The sequence below is a fragment of the Colossoma macropomum genome, unplaced genomic scaffold, assembly GCF_904425465.1.
Source record: "Colossoma macropomum unplaced genomic scaffold, Colossoma_macropomum, whole genome shotgun sequence".
Taxonomy (NCBI): domain Eukaryota; kingdom Metazoa; phylum Chordata; class Actinopteri; order Characiformes; family Serrasalmidae; genus Colossoma; species Colossoma macropomum.
The window spans coordinates 1778088-1790397 of NW_023494790.1; the positions used below are offsets into that span (position 1 = coordinate 1778088).

Sequence of the window (12310 nt, forward strand, 5' to 3'; positions counted from 1 at the left end):
ACAATCTAAATATATACAAAATCAGCATTTATAAGGTATTTTTAGAGCAGGAAGTGAGGCTGCATCCCTGTCCCTAACTGGTGAGCAGTTAGATCCCATTGTTTTGAAGTAAATGTGTCCCAATGTCTGAAAATCAGTGTGGAACATTAAGAATTGTCACTACTGAAACATATTTTCTGCAATTAAGTACTTTTAAGTGTTTTAATGAACAATTATGATTTTATGTGTGCAGCTGTTTAAAGCTGTGTTTGTTGGTCATGTACTGGCTATGTTTTTGAGTTCTGCTCAAAATGGGCTAAAATTGTCACGACCGAAACAGTCACTACTGAAACACTTGGTAAAGTTTCTGTGGTGTTATGATTGTTTTGGTAGTGACAAAATGGAATATTCAATCATTCATTTTAATGGAGTTAACATAATTAAGGTACAGAGTCACTCAAAGCAGAAAGATTTTAGTCTGGAGTCTACAAAGTGTTTCAGCTCTGACTTTGAAGCGACTTCAGCTTCTTTTTAGTGTTTGTCAGTCTCTTGTTTCAGATTAAACTTATCAGGAAACCAGCTGGAGTGATTATAAATGTAAATAAGTCCATTCGTCTCCAAATTATCAATGTTCATCTTAAATCTCTCTCTTTGCCGTTTCGTTAGCTACTAGCTAGGCGAGACTGTTGTCTGTGTTGCTATGGTGACCAGCAGTCTGCGCTGATCTTCAGGGTTAAAGGGTGAATTAGCAGTTCTACATTAACTCCAGAGTTTAAGACCATTTACTGTTAAACTGTGTTGAACGATCAGCAGAGCTTTATTTTACTGTAAAGGAGGATTATTTTATTTTTACCTACAAATCTGATTCAGCTGTGGAGCCACAACAGGGCAGTAAAAGAGCTGCATACTGCCGACTCCTGATATATGTAAACAAACAGATACCTATACCCATACCTCTCTCTCTCTCTCTCTCTCTCTCTCTCTCTCTCTCTCTCTCTCTCTCTCTCTCTCTCTCTGTAGAGTGGAGAATGCCTGTACTAAGCTGGTTCAGGCTGCTCAGATGCTGAAGGCTGACCCTTACGCCGTCCCAGCCAGAGATTACCTCATCGATGGCTCCCGTGGAATCCTCTCAGGAACGTCTGACCTGCTGCTGACCTTCGACGAGGCCGAGGTACACACATGCACACACATGTACACAGCATGTACTCAAACACACATACATGCCCATTCATACATACATACACACGTGCTTACGGTGCATTAACACTGCCTGTCAAAGGTCAGGGAGGGACAACTTAGCGTCTTTTAAAATTTCCAGGGCTGATGTCACAACAAGGGGATGAAATGTGTGGCCTTTGCCTTCATTTCCAAAGCAGTGCTTTGGTCAGTTGTTCTTTTCAGATCTAAACAGCTTCTGTTTAATGTGGTTGATAAATTCATTGTAATACTCGATTACCTGATTAGTTCATAGTTAATTATGAATTAAAGGCTGAAAGATGTTTTACAAACTATCGTTCACTCTTAAAAAAGAGGGTTCTTCAAGGGTTCTTTAGTAAAGACAGTAGTTCTGTATAGAACCATGAACACTCCAAGAACCCTTTTCATGGTGAAAGAGTTCTTTTGAGAATGTGCTGTAGATGGTTCTATATAGAACCTTTTTGAAAAGGGTGCTGTATAGGGTTCTTCTGTTGTTACAAGCTTGACCTTGTACAGTACACTCTTAAAAAAGGGTTCAAGGGTTCTTTAGTAAAGAAAATGGCTCTATATAGAACCATGAACACTACAAGTACTCTTTATATAGCATCTATATAGCTACAAAAAGGGTTCTTCCATTGCTACGATATCAACCGTGTTACAATAGAAGAATGCTTTTTGGTGCTATATAGAACCCATTTCAAAAACGTTCTATATAGAACTTTATACAACACATTCTCCATCAATCTGAAGAACTATTTTACAATGCAAAGAACCCATTAATTATATTGAAGCATTTTCATTACAAATTAACTCTTAAAGAACCATCTTTTTAAGAGCGTAGCAGAACCCTTGTTGGTGCTATATAGACAGAACCCTTAAAGAACCATCGGTTTTAAGAGCATAGCAGAACCTTTTTGGTGCTATATAGAAAGAACCCTTAAAGAACCATCTATTTTAAGAGCGTAGAAGAACCCTTATTGGTGCTATATAGGGAGAACCTTTGAAGAACCATCTATTTTAAGAGCATAGCAGAACACTATTTAGTGCTATATAGAAAGAACTCTTAAAGAACCATCTGTTTTAAGAGCGTAGAAGAACCTTTTTGGTGCTATATAGGGAGAACCCTTAAAGAACCATCTATTTTAAGAGCATAGCAGAACGATTATTGGTGCTATATAGGGAGAACCCTCAAAGAACCATCTATTTCAAGAGCGTAGCAGAACACTTTGGTTCTATATAGAAAGAACCCTTAAAGAACCATCTATTTTAAGAGCGTAGCAGAACACTTTTTGGTGCTATATAGAAAGAACCCTTAAAGAACCATCTATTTTAAGAGCGTAGCAGAACGATTATTGGTGCTATATAGGGAGAACCCTTAAAGAACCATCTATTTCAAGAGCGTAGCAGAACACTTTTTGGTGCTATATAGAAAGAACCCTTAAAGAGCCATCTATTTCAAGAGCATAGCAGAACCTTTTTGGTGCTATATAGAAAGAACCCTTAAAGAACCATCTATTTCAAGAGCGTAGCAGAACGCTTTTTGGTGCTATATAGAAAGAACCCTTAAAGAACCATCTATTTTAAGAGCATAGCAGAACACTATTTAGTGCTATATAGAAAGAACTCTTAAAGAACCATCTGTTTTAAGAGCGTAGAAGAACCTTTTTGGTGCTATATAGAAAGAACCCTTAAAGAACCATCTATTTTAAGAGCATAGCAGAACGATTATTGGTGCTATATAGGGAGAACCCTTAAAGAACCATCTATTTCAAGAGCGTAGCAGAACACTTTTTGGTGCTATATAGAAAGAACCCTTAAAGAACCATCTATTTCAAGAGCGTAGCAGAACACTTTGGTTCTATATAGAAAGAACCCTTAAAGAACCATCTATTTTAAGAGCATAGCAGAACGCTTTTTGGTGCTATATAGACAGAACCCTTAAAGAACCATCTATTTCAAGAGCGTAGCAGAACACTTTTTGGTGCTATATAGAAAGAACCCTTAAGAACCATCTATTTCAAGAGCGTAGCAGAACACTTTGGTTCTATATAGAAAGAACCCTTAAAGAACCATCTATTTTAAGAGCATAGCAGAACGCTTTTTGGTGCTATATAGACAGAACCCTTAAAGAACCATCTATTTTAAGAGCATAGCAGAACACTTTTTAGTGCTATATAGGGAGAACCCTTAAAGAACCATCTATTTTAGGTCTAACAGGCTCACAGAGCCTTGTGAAAACGTGTCTCTCTGCTGCCCACAGGTGCGTAAAATCATCCGTGTGTGTAAAGGCATTCTGGAGTACCTGACCGTCGCTGAGGTGGTGGAGTCCATGGAGGATCTGATCACGTACACCAAAAACCTGGGGCCAGGTACACAAACACACCTGGGCAGCTCTTCAAACCAGACCATAAATAAAGACCCTCCTAAATAAAGACCTGCCCACTTCCCTGTTCTGTGACCAGTTCCTCATTCGCACTTTAATCCACTGCAAATGTCCACTGCGAACGTCTTTAACTGTATAACTGTACACATGTTCAGTAAAGTAACTGTACAGTTCAGTAAAGTAACCGTACACAACACCCCTTGCAGCCATTTGTAGACGTATTGTGCATATACTATACATATATTTGTTATATTGATATTTATGTTTACGCCTACATGTTTACGGTTTGTGTGCAGGGATGACGAAGATGGCGAAGATGATTGACGAGCGTCAGCAGGAGCTGACCCATCAGGAGCATCGAGTCATGCTGGTTAACTCCATGAACACAGTGAAGGAGCTTCTGCCCATCCTCATCTCAGGTATTCATGACTGTATATTCATACTGGTAACACTGAATATCTTTACCTGAGGAATTCATACTGCATTTATATTACTAACCTTTTTATTCATACTGGTGACACTGAACATTTTTATTTCAGAAATTCACACCGTTACTGCACGGTTATATTATTAACGGTACATTCATACTGGTAAATTCATACTGGTAACACTGAGCATCTTTATCTCGGGTATTCAGGATTCTACTGCACATTAATATTACTAACTGTATATTTGTACTGGGAAATTCATACTGGTAACAAACAGCTTTAACTCAGGAATTCATACTGCTACTGCACATTAATATTACTAACTGTATATTTATACTGGTAAATTCATACTGGTAACAAACAGCTTTAACTCAGAAATTCATACTGCTACTGCACATTAATATTACTCACTTTATATTTATACTGGTAAATTCATACTGGTAACACTGAGCATCTTTATCTCGGGTATTCATACTGCTACTGCACATTAATATTACTAACTGTTACTATGACTAAATGTACCTAAGTGTATCTCAGGTACTCATATTGCTAACTGAATATTCATACCGCTTATAATAAACTATAACCCAAGCGTGTCTCATGATCAAACTGTTACTGCATATTCATATTAAAAATATCCCCATCCAAAACAGCAGTGTAAAATTCATGAAACCTCTGCTTTATGTGTCTCATATTGACAATAAAAAGTCTATGTAGAATTGATGTGGTGTACATGTGCAGTTAGTGCAGATGTGCTGTAAGTGGGATCCTCCGTTTCTTTAGCAGTTCAAAGCTGCTCTGGTCTCTGCTCGTAGCCTGTGAGTGTTTTGTGTGTTTATCAGGCATAAAGATCTTCGTGACGACGAAGACGGCTCAGAGTCAGGGAGTGGACGAGGCTCTGAAGAACAGGAACTTCACCGTGGAGAAGATGAGCGCCGAGATTAACGAGATCATCAGAGTCCTGCAGCTGACGTCCTGGGACGAGGACGCCTGGGCCAGCAAGGTGTGTGTCAGAGTGGATCGCTAACACAAACACACACACACACACACACACACACACACACACACACACATGCACCCACACACGTTTGTGTTGCTATACACATGAGGACGTCCATAGGTTTCTATTGATTTTTGTGTTACTCTAGCTAGATAACACTACACCTAAACCTGAACCTAACCCTAACCTAACCTCAGTATCCAAAAGGCAATTTTTCTGCTCTTTTAGTTTTCAAATAAAAAAAAGTAATTGTGATGAAAACAACACATGCTCAAGTGAGGACCAGCAAAATTTCATATAGTCCTATCATAGTGAGGACATGTAGGAGGTCCTCACAAGTATAGCACTACATGAACACACACACACACATATATAAATAATAAATTGCAATATATTTGCTTTAATATCACAAAATTACAGAGACTAGCTGTTGAAAATACGGCATTATTGATATGAAGTTTATTGATCAGTTTAGTAATATTAATAGAAGTTCGTTCTCAGTGTTAATCAGTTATTACAGAAACATCTACAGCTCTGTTCATCAGTGAAAATGTTTGTACAGTTACCTTCAAATAATGTGAAAGATGTAGAATAATTGCATCTATATTTATATTAATGGAAAATAGTGAGTCTTTTGAACATTTAAAGTGTTTATATACGAATGATGTGAGATGAGAAAGAATGTGTTACTTGCACATCTCGTTTCTTTGATGTTGCAAAACAAATATATCGCTGTTGTCGTAAGAAAACCTCAAATCTCCATTTTTTTGATGTTTTTCAGTTTTTGACATAATTTGAAAATACCTGTTGTTCTTTACATTGTATGTAAATTTCATGATGAATGGACTAAAGGAAACAACCCATAATGACTTGGTAAAAAGTCTGGTTCCATTGACTTACATTAAAAGTAAAGTATGTTTCTTCCTTTTCCTGTAAAGTTACCATTTTGGAGATATCAGGTTTTGTTCTGACAACAGCGAAATATTAGTTATATAGTACAGTTTCATTTTGATGTAAAAGTGAACACCAACATTTTAAAGCCTCTATATCTCAGAAACAAATGAAGATACAAGCCTAAAATTTTATTTTATTTTTCCTGTCATGTGTCAACATTTCTGCATAACTCTGTGTGAGCTGTACACAGAGAGATTCAGAGAGGTTTGGTGTGAAATGGTTCAGATGTCTTTACAGTGGTGGTGATAGGAACCAGGGGTCGCCATGACTACAACACAGATATAGACATTTACTATCCAGAACCACCAGTGAACCTACACGAGTCTTCTGAGTTTATATGGAATGTTGATGATGGAAAATAGTGAAAAATCTGAAATAATATGTTTTCTTCCGGGACTATTTTGCCTCACAGCGCCCTGCATGTATCCCTCCACCATGAATGGAGTTTATGTTCTCTAAACTATCCTAAAACAGTGTCTCAGTCATCAGGCAGTGAATTCATAACCATTTCATGTAGTAACTTTCTGTGAGGGAGCTTTTAGAGGTGGACGTCTGGTTCCTATCACCACCACTGTGAACAGTTCTGACTCAGTAAGTTTCTCTAGAACAGAGCGTTTCACACCAAACCACTCTGAACGACTCTGATTACATCTTAACCATTTAATTATGCAGAAATTTTTAAAAATTGTTGGAGTTCCCCTTTAAGCAAATCTGAATGGTTCACTCCGGAGGCCTTTAGTGATTCACATGGACTGACCGCTCTAACCCTTTCCTCATCTCTTTCTGCTTCTTTTGCATCTTCTGTGTCGTCATATTGTGGAATTTATTTTTATTTCTTCCTCTCCTCTCCCGTTCTTTTCTTTTTCTCCTGTAGAAGGTAAGCATTCTCTCTCTCCCCGCATGCCCACTCTCTGCATTTTGACTTTTGCAGTTTATTATATGTGAAGTCATCTGTGAGAAGACACAGATGACGAGTGTGCGTGTGAAGGCTGGGCAGTGTGAGCAGTGCTAATGGTTTTTAGGGGAGAATGTGCTGCAGGTTGGCGAGGATTTGACCAGCTCCAGTTCTCTCCTGCTGGTTGTGTTTTGGGCGTGTTGTGTGTTTCAGCGTGAAAAGTCAGTTTGGCAGTTTGTTTGGTGCAACGCACATGTGAAAAAGAGACAGTAGGCCTTGTGCTACTGCTGTTTAACCCAGCACTAACCTGTGTAGTTCTTTTCTCATTTACACACATTTTTGGTCCACTTTATTAGAAACACCTACCTTGTACTTCCACTCACTGGCCACTTTATTAGAAACACCTACCTTGTGCTTTCACTCACTGGCCACTTTATTAGAAACACCTACTTTGTACTTCCTCTAACTAGCCACTTTATTAAAAACACGTACCTTGTGCTTCCACTCACTGGCCACTTTACTGGAAACACCTACCGTGTGCTTTCACTCACTGGCCACTTTATTGGAAACAACTACCTTGTGCTTTCAGTCACTGGCCACTTTATTAGAAACACCTACTTTGTACTTCCTCTAACTGGCCACTTTATTAGAAACACCTACCTCGTACTTCCACTCACTAGCCACTTTATTAGAAATACGTACCTTGTGCTTCCACTCACTGGCCACTTTATTGGAAACACCTACCTTATGCTTCCACTCTCTGGCCACTTTATTAGAAACACGTACCTTGTGCTTCCACTAACTGGCCACTTTATTAGAAACACGTACCTTGTGCTTCCACTCACTGGCCACTTTATTAGAAACACCTACCTTGTACTTCCACTCACTGGCCACTTTATTAGAAACACCTACCTTGTGCTTCCACTCACTGGCCACTTTATTGGAAACACCTGCCTTATAGCTCCACTGTTTAGGTGTTAAGTTACAGACTGTAGTCCATCTGTTGCTGTACAGTTTATCAGCCCCTCTGCCCCGTTCATCACTGGTCATTTTCTGACCCCATGGACCGCTGTTGTTGATATTATTTGGGTGGTGGTCCATTCTCAGCACAGCAGTGACACTGACATGGTAGTTTGTGTGGTGCTGATGCGAGAGTAGCCAGAAACAGACCACTGATGAAGGACTAGAGGACGACCAACACAAACTGCATATCAATAGATGAGCTGCAGAGTCTAACTGTACACCAGCAATGAGGAGCTACAGGAGAGGGGTTTCTGATAAAGTGGCCAGTGATTGTATATGCATACTGCCGTGTGTGTGTGTGTGTGTGTGCGCGTGTGTGTGTGTGTGTGTGAGTGCATGTGCCTGTGTGTGCATTTGTGTGTGCATGTGTATGTTTGTCTTTAAAAGCTGTGAACTCACATCTACTTTTGCTTAAATGATAAAGACAGAAGAAGAAGTAACGCAGGAAGAAACAGAGATTAGTTTACATAGCAACGTTCCGATCATATCTGAGTGGTCATCACTGGATCTGACAGGCTTGTTGAAATTCAGCAGAAAAAAATAAAATATAGCAAAAATGGAAGATATGGGCTCTGTAAAGTTCTCTGGTCAGGATAATAAATATATACGCACAATAAGAAGTACAATAAATGTCTAATCTTTCTCTGAAGACTCTTTCTGAGCATTTTACCGTGTCAGTGTTTGAGTGTAAACACTGGAAACTTACGTCTAACGGTGTAGCTGCACTAAGTTTTGGTGATTTGGAGACCTCTCTGGTGGAAATGTGGAATTACACACAAAGTGCAGAAAAACATTCTGTATCATGACCCCTTCGCCGAGCGGATTAATCTGATGATTGAAAGAGAATTCAAAGAGAACTCAGTGTAAACTTGGTGACGGAGCGTCTCTGATGATGTGAGTGAAGTTGTCGATGATGTGAGTGAAGTTGTCGTCATATCTTCATCAGTATAATGTTGATTCTGAGATCATTTGAGGCCGAAACATCGAGCTGGACCTTCTTTTAGAGTCTGTCTGTGTGACGTTTATACATAAAGACATACGACATGGTGTGAAAGACTCCCAACCTGATGCCTCTGACTTTTAAATGATGATTCCAGGCTTTGCAGGGCGACTTGCAGCAGCGCACGCTCACCATATTTTAGCCTGTTTTTATCCTCCTCACTCTGTAATTACACTTCTTTCAACAAGCAAAGTTTATTTACATAACGCTTTTAACAACAGGCGTTGTCATGAAGCAGCTTTACAAAACAAAACAAAATCAGCATTACAGAAAGAAATCCGGGTCCAAGCCCCCATGAGCGTCGCCAGTGGCGACAGTGGCAAGGAAAAACTCCCTAAGAGAAACAGGAAGAAACCTTGAGAGGAACCAAGACTCAGAAGGGGAACCCATCCTCCTCTGGTCGACACCGGATAGCAAACATTGTTAGTACAAAAACAGGGAAAACAGGTGGAGCATTGATTAATTTGATTAGTTTAGTTCATGCAGCAGCAGCAGCAGCATCAGTGGGGTCAGGTTGTGAGGGTGAGGTTTGCATGGCGTAGTACAGCATGGAGCTCGATGGTGGTCAAGCTGGTCCAGAGGGCTGGTGAGCAGTGGCACCCAATCAAGGCAGAAGAGGCAGCAGCATCAGACGCACAGGATGGGCAGCTGTTCAACTCGGCAAAGGAAACAAAAGAAAGGAAAAACACACAGAGTCAGTTCTGTAATGAGTGACTGACAGAACTGAGAGTCAGTTCTGTAATGGGTGTCAGTTCTGTAATGGGTGTCAGTTCTGTAATGGGTGACTGATCACAGATTACAGTGTTAGCAGAGCAGCAGAGACTCTGTCAGGTCTAGAACTAACAGGGAAAACTAATTACCAAAGGCTGGACTACAAGTAAGTTTTTAGCCTAGACTTAAACACTGAGGCTGAGTCTGAGTCCCGAACATTAACAGGAAGACTATTCCAAAGCCGGGGGGCTTTGTATGAGAAAGCTCTCCCCCCTGACGTAACTTCATTAATTCTGGGTACTAATAGTGAGCAGCACCTTGTGATCTAAGTAGGCGTGATGGTTCATAGTGGGAGAGAAGTTCACTCAGGTACTGAGGGGCGAGTCCGTTTAGAGCTTTATAAGGCAGTAAGAGAATTTTATAATCAATGCGAAATTTAACTGGTAACCAGTGTAAGGTCGATAAAACTGGGCTGATATGGTCAAACTTTCTGGTTCTTGTAAGAACTCTGGCTGCAGCGTTCTGGACCAACTGAAGCTTGTTAAGGCTTTTGCTGGGACATCCAGCCAGCAGGGCATTACAGTGATCTAGCCTTGAAGTAATAAATGCATGAACTAACTTTTCTGCATCCTGTAGAGAGAATGCATTTCTCAATTTAGCAATATTGCGAAGATGCAGGAAGGCTGTTCTAGTAATATTAGTTATATGTGCGTCGAAGGACAGATCAGGGTCTATAATGACACCAAGGCTTTTTACAGATGAGCTTGATCCAGCTGAGAAATTGTTAAGTTTAAGTGTTAAATTAGACAGTTTGTTTCTGGCTGCTTTTGGACCAAGAAGCAGAACCTCTGTTTTATCCGAGTTAAGAAGGAGAAAGTTACTCGACATCCAGTCCTTTACGTCTTTTATACAGTCTTCAATCTTGCCAAGTTTAATTTTATCATCCGGTTTGCTTGCTAAGTATAACTGAGTGTCATCGGCATAGCAGTGGAAATTTATGCCGTGTTTACTGATAATGGTGCCCAGTGGTAGCATATATAATGTGAATAATACAGGTCCTAAAACAGAGCCTTGTGGAACACCATACTTTACTTTTGCGAGGGCAGATGATTCACCGTTTATATTAACACACTGATAGCGATCAGTGAGGTAGGATCTGAACCAGGAAAGAGCTGTTCCTGTTACCCCTACAAGGTTTTCTAGTCTATCTAGTAAGATAGCGTGGGTTATTGTGTCAAATGCCGCACTAAGATCGAGGAGGACTGACAGAGACACTTTTTCTTGGTCAGAGAATAATAATAGATCATTTACAATTTTTACTAGTGCTGTCTCTGTACTATGATGTGGCCTAAAGCCAGATTGACATTGTTCATGCATTTGATTCCTATGCAAATAGGAGCTTAATTGTTTTGCTATAACTTTTTCCAAGGTCTTAGATATAAAGGGGAGATTCGAGATGGGTCTATAATTTGATAGTTCGCAGGGATCGAGGTTCGCTTTCTTAATCAGCGGTCTAATTACTGCTAGGTTAAGAGATTTTAAGGTTTAAGAGATTTCAACCTTTTTTTAACAAAAAAATCGTATCTGTAACAGTTTGGGGACTCAGTTTAGAGGCCTGTAGATTGGCAGCAGCTCTCTATGTGGATGCCTCAGCTAAATCTGACCAGTAGAAGGTGAAACTGGCCTGAATCCAACAAGTTTAAATACAACAAGCACATAAATACAATGATCGAACACAAATGGAGCAGCACTAACAAGGCTGTGTGGTGACGTCACCAGAAAGGTCCCACCTCTTGCAACTGCAGCGCGAAACTTGTGAGGAAACTGGTGAGAGAAAATGAAGCCTGTTGTGTTGTGCTTGTTGCTATGGTAGCCAATACGCCAACAAGCTTATGTGGTACAATAAACTACACATATACAAATACTTCTGATTAAAATACGATACATGGACAATATACAATATACACCGATCAGGCATAACATTCTGACCACCTCCTTGTTTCTACGCTCATTGTCCATTTTATCAGCTCCACTTACTATATAGGTGCACTTTGTAGTTCTACAGTTACAGACTGTTTTTAAACACTGTGTCCACTCACTGTCCACTCTATTAGACACTCCTACCTTGTCAGTCCACCTTGTAGATGTAAAGTCAGAGACGATAGCTCATCTGCTGCTGCACAGTATGTGTTGGTCATCCTCTAGTCCTTCATCAGTGGTCACAGGACGCTGCCCACAGGACGCTGTTGGCTAGATATTTTTGGTTGGTGGACTATTCTCAGTCCAGCAGTGACACTGAGGTGTTTAAAAACTCCAGCAGCACTGCTCTGTCTGATCCACTCAGACCAGCACAACACACACTAACACACCACCGCCACGTCAGTGTTACTGCAGTGCTAATGACCCACCACCCAAATAGTACCTGCTCTGTGAGGGTCCATGGGGGTCCTGACCACTGAAGAACAGGGTAAAAGGGGGCTAACAAAGTATCAGAGAAACAGATGGACTACAGTCTGTAACTGTAGAACTACAAAGTGCACCTATATAGTAAGTGGAGCTGATAAAAGGGCTGAAAGTGAGTGTTGCTGGAAATCAGCCGCACTTCGGCACATTCTCTCAGCACGCGGCTGATGGGGAGCCAAGGCAAATATTTACAAGCTATTTTTGACTGCAGTTTGCCTTTTAAGGGTTCAGGCTTTACCAAAATGCTGGCAAATGAATCTGAACGGCTGTACAAACC

At 40.2% G+C, this 12310-nt stretch overlaps 1 protein-coding gene across 1 annotated transcript in view; it reads left to right on the plus strand.

Moving 5' to 3' along the window:
- The window catches only part of vclb (vinculin b), a 67483-nt gene that overhangs the window by 23513 nt on the left and 31660 nt on the right, over positions 1-12310 (plus strand). The window contains 4 exon segments of the mRNA XM_036571898.1: positions 1000-1150; positions 3437-3545; positions 3856-3978; positions 4830-4990. Of these exon segments, the coding sequence (XP_036427791.1) occupies positions 1000-1150; positions 3437-3545; positions 3856-3978; positions 4830-4990 (544 nt within the window).